General features: G+C 38.9%; 1 protein-coding gene across 11 annotated transcripts in view; it reads right to left on the bottom strand.

The window, feature by feature from the left end:
- HMGCLL1 (3-hydroxy-3-methylglutaryl-CoA lyase like 1) overlaps positions 1-16124 on the bottom strand; it is an 83441-nt gene extending 67317 nt beyond the window's left edge. For 6 of the 11 annotated variants that reach the window (XR_009966198.1, XM_062626146.1, XM_062626151.1 and 3 more), the window contains exon 1: positions 15841-16124. Coding sequence is in view for 6 of the 11 variants with exons in the window: in XM_062626146.1 (XP_062482130.1) it covers positions 15841-15957 (117 nt within the window). In the remaining 5 variants the exon portion in view is untranslated. Of the gene's footprint in view, positions 1-290; positions 311-642; positions 978-4909; positions 4948-9213; positions 9331-15840 lie in introns of those variants that run through there. The other 5 variants (XM_062626153.1, XM_062626147.1, XM_062626155.1 and 2 more) reach the window with 5 other exon arrangements.
- Positions 16125-17728: the final 1604 nt, after the last annotated feature.

Below are 17728 nucleotides of genomic sequence, written 5' to 3'. Positions count from 1 at the left end.
CAAATGGCACTAGGCAATTGAGTCCTGTCCTAGGTTTGCAGTGGCTATCACACGAACTTCAGCTGCTGTAGACACCTACCTATGTCTTAATTCATGTTTTCTTTTAAGTTTCTCCAAGAGCTGTGTAGGTGATGCATTCTTTTCATAATTCTAAATTAAGTTTTCACCTTTCCTTGCTGATGTGATTCCCAATCTATCCTGCTGTCACATTTCATTTTTTGCCTCCATGATCTTCCTCACTGGAAAACTGGAATACAGATAAATACATAGGAGAGAGGAAGTAATATTACCTGCTGTAGCAGGTCATTTCAATCCAAAATATGCCATCAGCCACTGATACGTTATGCATCAAAAGCTTTCCAGGTATATGAAAGGCAACATGGAACACATGGATATTTATGCAGGATCAGCCTAATGAAGAGGATTCTCATTCTTGTTTCAGAGCACCTCTTTGGAACAACTGGCATGATCTTTATTCTTCTGTCTAAGCTACACATTAGACGCATTTCAGGTCAACTGGATTCTTGCCTCCTTGATTTCCCATAACTCCTCTGTAAACAGAGCAGTCACACTGATCAGTCCTTGGCCCATGGACTGACTTTACCGGTTGACCTTGGACCTCTTTCAGCACCGTGGGCCTACCTGATTGCCACTGGGTGGCACAGCCAATCTTGATTACCATCAGTGAACTGAATCCTGACCCCAGCTCACTGACCTGCACTCCCAGCTCTAATCTTGGATCCCTTGTCACCACAAGCTTGTCCAGTGACCTGGGCTCTTGCCTGAATGCAGCTACCACCTCTAGGTCTAGCCTGCTCACCTCACTCAGCTGCTGTGGGATTAGGCCCTGGCTGGTGACCTACCTGTTACCACCCTAAGCTCCCTATGCTCCTCAAGCATTTCTTCACCACAGGTTGTACATGCTAGGAATAGAATGAAGACTGTATAGCTCTCTTTTTGCCCCTTTTTATCAGTTGTACCTAAAAAGAAAGCATAACAGGTGCTAATGGCTAGCACTGTAAGTACAAACTTTATTGATGGAGGACAGAAATATCACATGCTCCAGGCTTAGAGCAGCAGCAGTCATAAACTACATCTGTAAGTTTGTTTTGTGCATTAGCTCTTTTTGACCCTGCTGCACCGCCTCCTTACCCAGTGGAGACTACAGCTATCAGATGCTATGAGAGTAATCCCAAAGGATAATGTCTTGCTCAAACAACAAACACGGGCTTGACGTGAAAAAATACATGAAAATCCAACTAACAGTAACAAAGCTCTGTCTGATACACAAACATGACTCTGCTCATAAAAGAGAAAACTGAGGCATGATATACAAGTCTGCTAAATCACTTACTGCACAGAGATCACCAGAGGTGTTCTAACCGCGCAAACTGATTCCACAGCACAGTATCTCCCAGGTCTTAGCAAAATGCAACAAGACGTAGCAAATCAAATAAGCAACTCCTTTCAAGACAAACACAAAATAGCACATTTTCCAAAAGAGCTATAGAGTTAATAAATCACTCTGATCTCTGTCTGCAGGAGTCTACCAGAGGGAGTAGGAGAAGGAATTCCTCACTTCTCAGGCTGTTTTCCTTTATACTAGATCACAAGAGGTCAAGTTTCACATACTTTGGGTGAAACACCTGCTGAATATTGTTTTCTATGATTTGCAGTTTATCCTTTTGCTTACAGTGGATGTGCTCAGCTGCTCAGAGATGCAAATAAAACCTGCAGCTTTCTCAAACATATAATTTGCCTCATCTATCCGAGTGAACTCAGCTTGAACTATGAATAAACATAAACTGAAACCACAGCTCTGTTTTTTGGGTTGTTCATTTGTGTTTTTTTTTAATTGAAAGGGGATTCACATATTTGAATACTGTTTGGAGGTGTCTACTCTTAACTTTTATTTTAAAAGCTTAAGAATGAGCTCTAATAGTTTATTAATGCAGTTTTTAAATACATGAGAGGATTGCTGTTTTCTGTTGTACTTCTCATATCACATCAAAGACTAAACTTAGACTGACTGTACTTAGACTATTCCTCATTTTCCCCTTTTGTGAGGACGTGCCAAGTTCAGAAGTAACAGACTTAAGGATTACTTTTTATCACGTCATAGATTTGGAAGGTATTCTGAAACTACTATTTGTAGTCAAACAGATTACATGGGTTACCATACAGACCTTGCAACAATATCATCCTGTATTTTTTATGACCTTCTCATTTTTTTCATAAACTAGATTTTCTTCTTGATCTCTCCATTATTTAAAAAGTACACAAAATGCAACAATATTTCTTCCAAGATTGAAGAGCTACACCGAAATGCCACACTGGGCGCGTAGTTTTCCCAGTACCACTATATAAAACCATGAGTTGCTAGCCTATATTAACTTCAGTTCTGATTAAGTTGCTGCCTTGTAACTTTTCACATATTGCTTTGAACCCCCAAAACCATGCAAAGCACAGATGCAGTGAAATGAGGTCACAACCAGTGGTTTTATCTCAGGTACACAGTAATCGCTATGATGGATAGAAAATGAATAAAAGCTGTATTTCCCACCTTACATAATGGTAAAGATAAAAATCCATTAAGACTACCTGTTCAAAATACAAACATTAATGAAGGAAAATAAATAACATTATTACATATAATTACTAGTATTATTTCACATACTAGAAATAAATATTATGGGGAAATACAGGCATATAAATATATACATTCTAGATCTGTTATTTTATACATTTTATTGGCTTTGATTCCTATTTTTCTTCAAATATTTTGATAACTCACTTTAAAAAAGCCAGTGAAAGTATACCGGAAAATATGTATGAAAATTATTATGATGTGAAGACAGTTACTGACTCCCAGAGGCCTTCTGCTTTAGAAAGCAAAGGTAAAAACTGTGAATGTTTGAATTACGTAATCTTTCCTTTTTAAAACTGTGGTCATCAAAATCATGACAGTCCGTGCTACATTCTAACTATACTGTCAAGGACAATAACCTCTTCCATGTCACTAGAGACTCATGCAAACTTTTCTGGTGGCCAAGGCTTAAAATCTGTCAAATGGGAGCTTCAGTGGATCAGAAAATTCCACATGGAGTGTACATAGAGAAACTCCTGCTCTGACCACCCTTCAAAAAGGGAATCTCTGGAACTGGGGACCAGATGTCTAACAGAAGAAGCAGCTAGTTCCAAAAGCAACTGTAAACCACATCCAATTCTCTGCCATGATGTTGGATGCTCTGAAAAAAAAGCAGTAGCTTTGCACGACAAAATCAAGCCCAAAGACTGTTCAAAATCTTTGAAAACAAAGAAATGCCTTCTTTAATATCCATATCTATATTTTACATAAAATCATTAATAACCTGAAAGAACAATAAATCTGTTCAAACGTCAATCTCTTGGATGAGTTTGACCTTTCTGAATTAGTACTGATGACTTGCAATCTTCTAAAAAAAACATTTGTTGCTATTTTCAACACATGTAGAGCATGTGGAATTGAACAGGTCTGAGTAAAAGTATGTTGTGGTTTAAGCACAGCTGGTAACTCAGAACCACGCAGCCACTCACTCATACCTCCCCTTTTCACACCCCCTTCCAGGCAGGATGGGAAAGAAAATTGAAGGAATGAATGTATGGGTTGAGATAAGAACAGTCCAATAACTAAAGTATAATACAAAACCAATACTATAAAACTAATAATAAGAACAATGATAAGGGAAATAACAAGGGGAGAGAATATGAAACTGAAAAAGGAAAGAATAAAATCAATAAACACAAGTGTTGCACAATACAATTGCTCACTGCCCACAGACCGATACTCAGCCCGACCCAAGCAGCAATCTGGGATGACTCCCCCCAGTTTATACACTGGGCATGATATGCTGTGGTATGGAATATCCCTTTGGCTAGTTTGGGTCAGGTGTCCTCTCTCTGCTTCCTCCCGGCTTCTTGTGCCCCTCCTCAATGGCAGAGCATGACACTGAAAAGTCCTTGTGTCCTCAACGCAAGAAGGACATGGAGCTATTGGAGCAAGTCCAGAGGAGGGCCACAAGGATGATAAGGGGGCTCAACCATCTCCTGTATGAACACATGCTAACAAAGTTAGGGCTGTTCAGCCTGGAGAAGAGAAGGCTGCGTAGAGACCTCATAGCAGCCTTCCGGTATCTGAAGGGGTCCTACAAGGATGCCGGAGAGGAACTCTTCATCAGTAGCAATAAGACAAGGAGTAACGGGTTTGAACTTAAACAGGGGAAGTTCAGGTTAGATATAAGTAAGTTCTTTACTGTGAGGGTGGTGAGGCACTGGAACAGGTTGCCCAAAGAAGTGGTAAATGCTCCATCCCTGGCAGTGTTCAAGGCCAGGTTGGACAAAGTCTTGGGCAACCTGGTCTAGTGTGAGGCATCCCTGTCCATGGCATGGGAGTTGGAACTAGATGATCTTAAGGCCCTTTCCAACCCTAACCATTCTATGACTCTATGATTCTGTGATCAGAGTAATCACTACTTAGAAACAACTAAATCATTGGTGTGTTATCAGCATTGTTCTCAGACTAAAGCCGAAACGCTGCACCAGCTACTAGGAAGGAGAAAACTAACTGTTATAGCTAAACCCAGGACAAAATGTCAATTAAATCTGAGATGAGATCATGCAACCTAAAAGCAGGCAAATGTGCTGCAGTTACAGACAGTTTTAGATAACTTGCAAACTAATGATGAACAGAATGTATTACTAGAGTCAGGAGGTAGCAGAGGAATAGACAACCACACTTAGACTTGTGTTACAATGGAATCAATTAACTATAAATGGTACTAGAGGCCTCTGTTGTTAGTAAGAGGCCAACACAGCCAGTCACTTTAGCAAAAATTAAACATGTATTTTCAGGACATGGTGTATACATTACCTTTCTCTATTTCCCTAAATGCTAACAAGCAGCATTTCTCCATTAACCAAGTTGATTTGCAGCCAACTCACTCTCATCCATATCCCTATCTTGGTCAAAGCCTGGAAAAACAATTACGGTCTGCCATCTGGGCTGGAAGAAAAGGATACAGAGAACTGAGATCAACAACATACTGATGACACTGGAGCCAAAACCTCCCACACTTTCCTTTACTATTATTTATGGTAATAGTATTATGGTGTGCATGGTGTTTTACAGGCAAGACTGAAGACAGAATTCTAGAAGGCAGAAAGAGTGGTGTTTTTCCACACACATTGAAAAAGCAGAGGCATGATCATCCTTACAAAACCAATATGTGAAAATAATTTGCCTTTTATAATGCTTTGGGATATCAAGGGGAGGGGGAAAATGAATACATTGACAAACCAGCCCATCCACTTTATCAGGTAAGTCTCTTTAATACCTCATTGTAAAGAAAAGTGAGTTATGCATAGATCTTCAAGAACTCAAGTAAAAAGTTGGAAGTAAAACAACTATTCTCAATTATTATTATCATCAAAATCACCTTCTGTGTCCAAAGGCAGTGCCTAAAAGATGAAGGAAATCTTTAATTCAAGTACTGATGGCTCACCGCTATGTTTTCCATAGCTCTCTTCCCAAAAGACACTGATAAAAATGACAGTAGTTTAATGGTTATTTATTTAGCCACTGTTGGCAACTCATCCTTTAGGAGAATTTTAAATTTATAAAGCTCTTTAGAAAATAACATCTGCAAAGTGTTACCATAGTAATTTCCCAACAGTAGGAAGGAAATTATAGTATCTTGAATACTGCAAGATTCTCAAAGTTGCAAAAATGTTCCATTTTCACAACTGAATCAGTCAAGTGTGAACATTTAAATAAATAAGTTTCTGCCCATTTAACTGAAAGTAATTAAAGCTATTGAAAATTTTGCTTATATGGAATTTAGAAAAAAGACAGATATAATGCCTTATTTTTTAAATAAACTTTTTTAAAAATATTGGGGTTTATGAGTTTATTAAAAAGTACTCATAATTATATGCCACAGCTTCTGCTGAACTGGTTAACTTTCTAATTTATTACATTAAATAGTTATGTATTAAGATTGTAATTTGTTCTAATCATGCAAACCTGAAAAAAAGTGAAGTGGAACAAGCAGAAGAAAATGTATTGGTACTAGAGAAACTACAAAGGCAAAACAAAAATGGGGTCCTATCACTTCAGACTGCTTGAGAAGATTGTTGTTGTGGCAAAATGAATCATAAGATTTCCTAGGCTTTTTATTGCTTCCACTTCCAGACATTGCATATTTAGAAAGATTTTTTCAGTCTCCATATTCTGGATAGTAAGTTGTACAACAGATAAGAAAGAAATGTGAATTGCTGTAAAACTGGTAATAACAGCAGTGGGCCAGTGTTAACTGAGCACAAAGTAAGTAAAAAAAATCTAATAATATTACCATTAGCTGTACTTTCATTTTACTGTGACACATAATGTTGACCACAGGATTGTTCTAAACTGATAATAGATAATAATACTTACGGAATAAATGGCAAGCCAGCTATACAACTTACTAAGCTCAAAATGTCCTGAAATGTTCTTGATGGCAGAATTCAACTGGACTTTAAGACACCTGAACTTAGGTGTCCACACATACATGTCTACTGGTGTGCTAGGTATCCCTGTACAGTCTATTTATATATTCGCGTATAACGTCTTAAGGTGTCCTAAGCACAGCATGTAGGACACAGGACCTGTGTCTTTTTTTGGCAGCTGGAGGTAAAGTAAGATATTATAGGGCATCCTAAATGGCATCAGCGAGGAAGCATGGCTGGCTGAAGCAAGCTGCTCCTCATCACTGTCAGTGATGAAACAATTCAGCCAAGTTGTAAGGGTGCAAGTCAGGTGGCAAATTCCAGGCACTAGTGCATCTGAGATGCATCCTACTTGACTTCCAGCTATCGTGCCAGGGAGTGGAGGTCTCCCATGAATCTTGTTTGATATCTGCCAGCCCTATAAACCATCTTAGGTACCTTACGGCATCTCTTATAGCACCAGACAATTATACTTAGGCAATTGAATTAAGTCCTAAATATCAAAAAACAGCAGGGAGACAAGAGAAAATTCTTAATCACCAGTTGATTCCCCTCTGTAGAGCCAACAGCCAGCTGGCATAGCAGCTTAACTTTCCACCTTCTTCTTACCATGCAGGCAACATTAAGACACGGCAGGGCAAAGGAACTTGCCAATCCTCTTCCTTCTCTTTCCCCAGTAATTTCTTCATGTAAGCTGTTTGGGTTCATGTGAAGCCAACATATAATTCAACTCAAATTATGTTTCCAGGCTATTAAAAATTCAGCTGTGATCAGCTGTGGAGTCTGTTAAACCTTCTGCCTAATACCAGTATTCCACATGATGTATCTTCATCACTTAGCTTGCTCCCCCATTTCTCACATATGAACACCTATATTTAATCTCATCTTAACTAGTTGCATTAAAAGTAAGCCCTAAAGCCACATACAGTTCCTTTCCAGATGCTGCTGTTGAATTATTTCCCTATGGGTTTCACCTAACATTCCACCAATGTCCTCTGGCGCTTCAGTCCACACATCTTATGCACTCAAAGCCTTTAAACTTTTTTCTCCAAGAAACTCATAAACTAACACCTTCATTCCTATACAAAACAGCTAACATCTGCGGACCAAAAAAAAAATTTTACCAATGTATCTTTTAGCAGTTTTTACATGTAGTAAATCTGGGTTGGTTTTGGGGGGTTGTTTTTTGTTTTGTTTACTTTTGTTTTGCAAAAGCTGTTGAGAATCACTGCCACAAATGTATTTAATCCAAATAAAAAAATTAAAATGTAATATAACTCTTGGAGTAACTCATTCATTTACATCAAACCATAAATCTCCATTTAACAAGGGAATTATCTAAAAATAGTATCAACTGGCATTCTGGCAGTAATTATAATTTCCTTCTTATAACCTGGCAGCATCTTTTTCATCCTTTGCAACATTAGAATTTTGTACCAAACTACGACGGATCTTCACCATCAATTATTATGTCTAACCCAGTAAAATTCTGTGAAGTCATCAGCTGATTACTTCCAACTCTAATACCTAAAGATTGAAAAGCAACCCTTATAAATTTCTCTAAAAGTATTTTCCTGAAATGTGAATCATGCATTTATCAGTTTTGTGATTCCTTTGGAATGAGAGATTGATTAAAAGACTAGATAGTCAGAAGAATAACATCTGTATCTGGTTTGTACTCTCACATTTCATAAGCTCTTTATTATTCATTAAAACTTATGTCACTATCAACATATTCCAAAATAGAAGAAACTTTTATCTCCACTGCACTACTTAAAGTGTGTGCAAAATTTTGACATTTCTGCCCGAAAAGGGCTATACAACTGTACATTAATACAGCAGTAATAAAATATTTCCCTTTTGCTGAAAAGAAAAATGCTGAATTAGCTGTGCTGGTATTTAGCACAGTATGAAAGCCTGATTTTGATCATGGAGCTAAAGGCCTCATATTACATGCTCTTATCTCAGAAATTCCAGATCAGCCAACAGAAGCAACATTTCTCAGACTTTCAATATCCTGATGAGTTTTTCAAGTGACAGGAGATAGATGGATTGGATAACCAGAGAGAACTTTTTCCTATAAATTTGTGCCTGACAGCTTTTTATTCCCATTCTTAAAATGAATATTTTTACATTCCAGTATTTTCTGAGGTTAATTGATGAGCCTTACTGAGTGCATAGTATTTCATTACACTGTATGTCAGGGTCCACATATGCATTGTGATGTGCACTGGCACAAACTGTAAGGTGGTACACATTCCCCAGCAAGTTCAAAATACCACACACCATCTTTAATACACATTTCTCTTTCACACTTCATTTATCTTTTAAAATATATATTTTGGGGAAAAGAAGAATGCTAAAGAAAATATTTGTTAAATGAATGAGAAGCTAAACAACGGAATACAACACAGCCTGAAATACTAAATAACTACTTTTCTGCAGTCCCCCACTGTTTCTTTAAACATAACTTGTTCCACATTTGACACATCAAAGGATCTCAATAACCTTCAATTCCTAAAATTTCATAGAATTATCACTTTAGTTAAACACCTCAAATATTTATGCTGTGAAAGAGCAGAGGTGGCAAGAACTCATTTCAGCTTTATCTCTGGACTGTACCTACATTGCATCAGTTTCTCACTGTGTGATATTCACACAGAAACTGAAATTCAAACACATACTCACATAAACAAGCAAATCTTCCAACCCAGATACTGCAAGAATTGGAGCTACCTTTTTCCTCTGAAACACCAAAAAAGGTCCTGTCATATAAAATGGAGAGAAAATAAGTGCAACTTCATTCTAGGTACCCAGCATTCCACCTTCAAGCCAAGTCTAAGTGAAAAAGGAAAAACTTGTATTTCAAGCCACTATAGACACAACTGTTACTACTATCTATTAGCCACCTTGTCAGACAGTTTAAATATACAAAATTTGATTAATAAGGAGCAGTATGTATTTTGCTTTATGAAAACTTCTATGTTTGACCAACTGGTAAGTCTTACAGTAACCTTAATAAGGCACTGTAAGATTTCCTTACGCAAACTAGAGCTAGAAGATCCACAAATTGTAAATGAAATCCTTATTAAAACCTGAGACAAACCCATTTATTTCAGTAGGAATTAAATTTGGATCTAGTTGATCTTGGGCAGTTCACTTATCTTCACTCTCAGCCAAGGCAATGAGAAAACGAATTACCAAGAATGATCTCAGATGTATGTATTTTAAAATGATGATTTGACACATGGGGTGTCTGAAATTAAATCTCTTTCCTTGAACTGGCAAGAGAGGAAATGAACATCACTGCGCCCATATGTAGGCTTTGAAGGAGGTGGAGGTGGGACAAGTCAAAATGGGATCTCACCAAAAAACAGATGTTGGGTCTGAGTAGAAATTTCCTGTGCATTTTTTTAATTCCCAAATTTGCAGAGCAAGATCTGTAAAATCCTTTACAACATTTCCAGCTGTATTATAAACTTCTAAACCCACATTATAATCCCTGTATAGCATAAATCTGTATCAACTAAAAAGCTCCTGTTATCTTTCCACTATTTATGATCCAGTGACACAAAAGAACTAAAAACCAGTGACTCCATTTAGGTCTAACTTACACTTTATTATCAGCCTCTTAACTTCTAACATCCTGTTTGGCACCCTTAGCAAACCAAATACTTAGCCTTTTTGGACTTTCTCTCTTCAACACTTTATCCACCAACGCTCTTGAGCTCTTATTTTGCAGCATAAAGGATACCTGGCTGAATAAACTGGCATGAGTCTAGTGAATGGATCTTCCAAAGGAGAAACTCCTCTTGACTTCAAAGAAAATTTTGGAAGGATCTCAGCACTGAACTATCTCTACTCTGATTAAATTTAGTGGGAGTGTGTTTTTGTATTTTATTTATGACCTTCAGTGTCAGCACATATCAAATGTCATTTATCATCTCCAAAGTCATAAAGATACAGCATGCTGATACAAACTTAGTTTATAACTTAGTTCTCAGTTACAGTTATAGTAATACTTTATTTTATTTTTTTTTGTAACTTTGTAAGTTTTACATCAAGAAAAGAAATATCGCTTGAGAATCTGCAACAAAACAAAAAAAGCCCCATTCTTGTGACGCATTTGTTGAGAAAAAGATCCATCAATTCAGCTTTGCACTGACAAATGTATAATTACATGGATATAAAAAGAAGGTGAAAATATAGTATGCCTCAAATCCGTTAGCTATAACCCTGAGGTGTAGCTAAATACTCAAATAAAACATACATGACTTCTCCCAGTTAGCACAATACTATATGCTTCATTTTTTATGCTGTAATTTGAATCAAGAAACAACCATCAAATACAAAAGTAGTTAAGACGAGAAGACTGTGGCTTTCACTGTTATTCTTTAGTTACTTTAAAAATACATTTGAGAGGCTTCAGGCATATGTTTAAAACATGACAGTATATTGCAAAATCTAAATAATTATATTAAAACTGCAAAAGCAAGACACTTGTGTGCATCTCTTGATCCACGAGTGTCATGCAGCGAGGAGATGTGGGAATCTTAGGCTGTGTGTTTTAGGTCTGGATATTTAGGCATGTAGCATATAAATCATTGCAACTTAGGCATTGAAACAAAAGCTATCTGTGTAAATCAGATGACCCAAGCTTTTGTTCATTATTATATATATTTAGCATGTAAAATTTGTGCTCCTCTCCAGTTACAAACTTGACAATTATGTACACTCTGATTTCCAATGATAATATACCAAACAAGTGTTAATAATTCTGGGTATTGCATCCATATGAGAGTCTCAATCTGTGACAGAAATCCTACAGGATAACAGAGCACACATTAGCATTATTTAGACAGATTTATGCCTCCTAGAGTCACAGCCACATCTGGGAAAGCAAGAGACTAGAGTTTTATTTTTTTACTTAATTTTGCTTTCCCTGTAGTAGATGTAGGCAGCCCTCACCAAACCATGTAACTCCTAATATGCCATACATCTTAGCACACCTAACTAGTGGTACATTAAAACCCAGGGTCTAAGAGAAAGTTGCCTATTACTTATCTATGTTTAGCCATTGCAACTCTTATAGAGTAGAGCAGGATGCACTGATTTAAAGTGGCAGAAGATGAATATCCACACTGAAGTTGGCACAATGATCTTAACTAATTATATTTTTTCCAAAGCATTGTAAGCCATGCAATGTAATTAAAAACTGGAATTGTCTTCTGTTTTCCAACAACTAAATAACTAGTCCCTACTCCTTATTACATAAAATTTAAAAATCCAATCATTTTCACTACTATGGAAACCACATCATATAGTCCTTTTTCTCAACATAAATCATACAGGTTACTCACTTTCATAATTCTGCTTATTTTATCTTTATTAAAGAATGTCACCCCTTGATACTTAGCTTTTAGATTTCTACTCTGTATTTAATAGACAAATTATAAGCATTTGTTTGTGTGGGGCAACATATTCCTTTATTTTAAGCAGCTCTTTCCTCTTCTTCCCTCCCTTCCTGCCCAGGTCTTAACACTAGATATCAAACACAACAATGTTATTTTACATTTCATCTCCATTTTCCTGACCATTCCAGTGGTGCAAGACCTAACTTGTCCCAGCTGCAATTCAATCTTGAATATGGCTAACCAAAACTGAACAAGCCTCAGATACAGAGTTTTGCAATGGCAACATTTTCCTGTTTGACTGGAAATACTTGATCTGACATATCCAAGGACTTGATTTGATTCTTTTTAACAGCTATACTGTATTGGCAGCTTGTAGTCCTCCCATGATTTGTGAGTATTCCAAGGTTATTCCCTTCTTCAGTCATTTCTGATAATATCACAGTTTCGAGTTTGGGTTATTAGTCTCAAAGTACCTTTGAATTTCATCCCAGTCTTTTACACCACTTCTTCAGCCATCCAGCTCTTCCCTGCTGTGTCCTTAGCCTATTCCTAATACATTAAAATTGCATTTTACCTTACATGAAAACATAACATTAAGTCTGTAGGATGAGAACAATGTCAATTTCTCTCAGGCCATTCCTCCTTCCAGCCAGGAGGTGCCTGCAAAGCCAGAGGACAACCAGCAGCAGCAATCAACAGCCAGCCTTCCTCCCTGTTGTTCAGCCTGAGGATTTCATAAAACAGAACACAAAGTACATTGCAAATTCCAGTCAAGTGCTATGAGTCACCATTAGTAGCAATCTTGGTTACTGCGGATATCTTCCTAGAACTGCAACATCTACTGCCACCACTTTCTTAGGTAGATACTAGCACATTTTACAGTTCTGATATAAATCCATGTCTTTAAGAAATTCTCACGTAGCTATAGCTCCTATTTAGTAAAATTAAGCAGACCTTTAATTTTAATCAGATGTATTTATAAAAACAGTATATGCTGTGTTAATGTTAAGAGAATGAAGCAGAACTTTCATATGAAACAAAAGATGGTATTTCTGAAGCAAACAAAATTAAGAAATTAATAAAATTAATAAAATGAAGATATTGCAAGAGGCATGTGGTGTCCCATTAACTATTAACGTATTCAATAATTTTTTTGTATTATAGACTAGTCCAAATAAGAGTGAAATATACATAGCAAATTCTACTAATAGATACAAGAAAATTCTTCTTACTTCCTATCTAGCCATTGCTTTTCACCTCTCCTTTTCCATACTTCGCTCCTCAAGCAACCCTATGTTTTAAAATCAAATAAAGCTGTAAAAACACTACAGAATTGTTGGCTAAATTAAACAGGGAAATTAAGGGAAAGCAAAGATATCTCACTATTCACTCTAGGACCTATTATTTTGCCTCCAATACAGCTCCAAGTGGTTAATCCTGGGACCTTTACAAATTAGTCAGCACAGCATATAATTGAATTTTTATATATTTTGGATTTTGAAAACCAAATTGAACTATTTTAGTTTTATAAGCATCCTGGTACCAACATTCTAATAACATTTTAGTCTGTGTTAACAAAAAAAAAAAAAAAAAATAAAATTGAAAAACTCCTGAAAAGATTTCAGCAAGAAAATCAACACCTTATTTTCATCAGCCATGAAAGCTGGGAACTCTTCTTGGAAAATTAGGAAAAGTTGGAAACATTTCTGGGAAACCTTTCTTGCACCTTAAGTCACTTCCCCTATTTTATTTGTTAGTATACCCACATAAATGTGATTACAGTGGTGTCCCCATAATTGATAAAATACACTGGTCAAAATAAACAAAAAAAACCCCACTTTTTACAACCACCACTTGAGCTAATATGGTTTGTAGATCACATAAAGAACAAGTATTTTCTTGAACAGGATTGGCACAGAATGCACTCAACCATAAGGAAAACCTTTACGGGTTGTTTAAGCATCCATGTGAGAAAAATGGAAATTTGAACATATTCATGTAAAATAAAGAAAATTATTAAAACCCTCCAATAAAAATCACAGTAAGGTAATGCAGAAGCAAATGTTAAAACATTAACAGTGTCCAGCTCTGGACTTGATTAGTGTCTATGAGCTCAACAGACTCTGCAATCACACCAATGCGCATGGGGAAGATAAGCAGCAAATTCTCCTGTTTGCCATTTACTAAGGAAGACCTCTTTCTGTATGCTTGGAAGAAGAAAAAAGGTTGTGAAAACGAAAGAGCACTGCAGAAATGAAGCAAAAGTTATAGACGTCCATTACAATAAAAAAACTTTTTTTATTTTTTGAGAAGATATTATTGCTTGTCTTTGACTTCAAACCCTCTCTGTTGCAAAAAGCCCTTGAAACTTACAGCAAATGATGCACCAAAATGTAGCAAGGGCAAATGAAGAGGTTCTAATGCTTTGCTTCATGCCAGTACACAAAAGTCTTTTCATTCTATTTTGATTCTCTTTAAAGTAAGAAAATATTCTTCCACTTTTACAGAACTAACTGAATGAATTATGCTTGGTTTTCTTTCCCCAAAATTCAGTGCTGGATAGGCACTATTCTCAGGGAACTGTGACAGCTGGAAGTTGTATGGTGCTTACCTGTACAAAGCTCTGTGCTTACAATAGTATTGCTTTGGGTATTACATATATGTAGCTTTTAAAATATTAAGCTCAGATCATCTAAAGCAAAATTACAATGCTGTGAGCTTTCGTGGCACTCAGAACATTACAGGTTTCATTATTTCCCTACCTCTGAAGTTACACTGCTCTCAAGTAATTAAATTTCATCTCCAGATGGTGCAGAAAAATGGAAGATGTACTTCTGGTATATCTGAAAGGTGGAAAAAAAACAAAAGAGAACAAGGAGTGCATTTCTGAAGATGTGAATTTTAAACCAATTTTGTTGTAGGCTTGGCTCATGTTTTTTAATGTTTGACGCACCTACTGATTAGTGGAATTAGACTCAGAATAAATGACAGTTCAGACACAATATGCCCGAACAATAAGTGTGTTTTTATAGCAAAAGTAATGTCATGCTCAGAATTATTTCCTTGTAGAATTATCTCCTTGTTTGAGCTAATCATATTGATCTCCTCCTCCAGATTTATGCAGCCTCTCCCTAAAAGCCACTGGTAGCTTTCCCTTTCCTTCATTTCTTTTCTTCCAAAGCCATGATTAGGACAGTCATAGTCTATGGTCTTCATTTGGAGGCCTGCCCACATGCCTCCTCATCAAACTTCCTCTCCCACTCTCCACTATCTCCAGTCACTCTTCACACCTGTTCATAGCTGACAGACAGGAGGCTGTGCAATCACCTTCACTCATTCATGACAATCCCTGGCCAAAAGGAGGGTGCGGGTGCTCCAGAGGAGCCAAAGGCTCTGCCTCCACGCTTTTAGAGCTGTAGCAACTCTCCACCGGACAGCAAATGGGCCCATCACACTTGTTAGGGAAGTACAAACACAGAATAGCCTGGGCCATACTGTGGCCTCACCAAAACATGTGTCACCCCACAGATTTCTGACTTTGAACACAGTAGATTCCAACAGGTGGAGGGGACCACAGCGGCACCAGAGATGCCCACCTGTGTCTGCACTACCAGTTCAGATGGTTTTAAATCAGCCGTATATTCTGAAACTGATCAGGAAAGGCCCAAAAATTGGCGTGTGAGGATCTGAAGCCCCACTGCTCCGTGACGCCCTTACACCCTGCGGTGAGGGCCGAGAGGAGGCTGAGGGCCGGCTCGGGCAGGGAGCAGTAGGGACGAGTGTACGTGCGTGAACGGGGTGGCAGCAGCCCTGCGCGCCCTGCGGCCCCGGCCTCCCCCTGGCGGCGGCCGCGCCTCGCAGGGCCGACACCATCGCATCCCTTCACCCCGCCCGGCGATACCTGCCCGGGGTGCGGAGCCGCAGGCGGCGGCGGGGCTTGCTCTCCGATCCACAGCTGCTCCTTGAGGAGGTGCTGGTAGCTGAGGCAGTGCTTCAGCGCTGACGGCACGGTGCCCATTGCCCGGCACCGGGCCCTCGCCGGGCGCCCGAAAACCCAGCCGCAAGGTCTCTCTCCGGCCCGCCGCGGCCCCCGCCGCCGCCACTGGCAGCAGCCTGGCTCCGAGCAGCGCCTGTGATTGGCGGAGCGCGGGAGCCCTCCGCGCCGGTATCGCCGCCGCGCCTCCCCAGCACGGGCGCTGCGACAGCCGCCGCCTCAGCCCTACGAACGGGCGGCTGCGGTGGACCCCAGCGGTGAGGGTCAGCCTCCCCGGAGGCGACGGCGGGCCTGTAGCCTCACCTCACCTCCGCCTCCTCACGGCCCGGCAGAGAAGCCCGGCAGTGACTGACCGCCGGTAGTGCGGGTTTGGGCAGCGTCACAGCAGCCTGCCATTGCGGGGAGGGGTGGAGGAGAAACCTCCGAGGAGGCCCGGTGGGCCCGGGGGAAAGGGAGTCCGGTCTGGGCTTTCAATGCTTCTGGCAGAAGGCTTGAGTGGGAGGAGAGGAGCAAGGAGAAGGGACAGGGCTGCTTCGAGGCCAAACGCGCTTGCCCTGTTTGGGATCCTGGGACTGAGAATAATGGGGAATAAAGCCTGCCCTGCTCACTCGGCCTTTCAAGCGGCAGCAGGTCTTTGTTAAGAGGCTTTATGCACATGTTTGCATTTATGTCTTTCATTTGGGTAGCAGAAACTTAGAACGTAGCAAACAGAGTACTTTTCAGGTTTTTGACAGCTCTCTCAGAAGCAGCAGATTGTATTTTGTCATCTCCTTCAGCATTCAGTGTGTCAGCCAACTTTCCAGACCAGTCTCAAGTGAAATACCGTATGCACTGGAAATAGTTTACAGATCATTCCTTTTCTGGGGTATCAGGGAGTGTTTGTTGAATTCACTAAACTTTCCCTCTGTCATTTGCTGGAAAAGATTATCAGGTTTACAGCCGAATCTCGTTTCAGTTGTTCTCAGGTAGACATGATGCTCTCAAAGCACCTTTTTCTGCTGCTGTTCTGCATTTCAAGCTCAGTGTTCTGTGCATCCAAACCCCTCCCTGTTTTTGAGTGTCATTGTAAAGCAAAACTGCTGATGGATTGGCTGGGAAATTTGGGTTGGTTTTTTTTTTGAGGGATAATTACAACTCTTCTGAAATAAAATATTTAAAATACAACTTTAGAATTACTTTTGAAATAACACTGGTGGGCATCTCTGCAATTTCAAACCTGGCCACAGAAAAGTGCCAGGAGGTTTCTGTATTGACTGCAATCTGAGGCAGTTAGTATCTTTTCTGTCTACTTCCAGTAAAATATTTTTGGATACAGATTTCTTATATTTTCACAGTTCAAAATCCCACTGTACTTACTTTGGTCTTGTTACCTGTAGAGCTAGGGATAAAATGCACAAAGCCTGCCTAAAAATTCAAACCTTACCCTTTTTGTCTCCCGGTGAAAGTTTATTTGTGTTGCAATACATGTGAAGAGAAAAGCACTTTATTGAGGTAAATAATTTAATTTTGCACTTTTCTGTACATTTCATAGCAAGCTGAAAATAGGGTGAAAAATGCAGTCACAAGGAAGCTGAGTATGTCTGCGTCTAAAGTATACCTCTCCTACGTACCCAACCTGTTCTCAAGTTACTCCAGTACTGAAGTCAAACTTTATAGTGCCTTTAATCATCTTTCTTACAAATGCCTCTGAAGTTAGCTTCATTATAAACCTGTACAACTAGTTTAGCTGTCAAAATGCTATCTTCTCCACATTAAATCCCTTCTAACAGTGTTGCTTCTTAGTCATTGTTGTTGC

Source organism: Pezoporus occidentalis, unplaced genomic scaffold (assembly GCF_034315485.1).
Source record: "Pezoporus occidentalis ecotype Australia unplaced genomic scaffold, CSIRO_AGI_Poc_V1 ctg29, whole genome shotgun sequence".
NCBI classification, from domain to species: Eukaryota; Metazoa; Chordata; class Aves; order Psittaciformes; family Psittacidae; genus Pezoporus; species Pezoporus occidentalis.
This window is presented reverse-complemented; position numbering and strand designations above follow the sequence as displayed.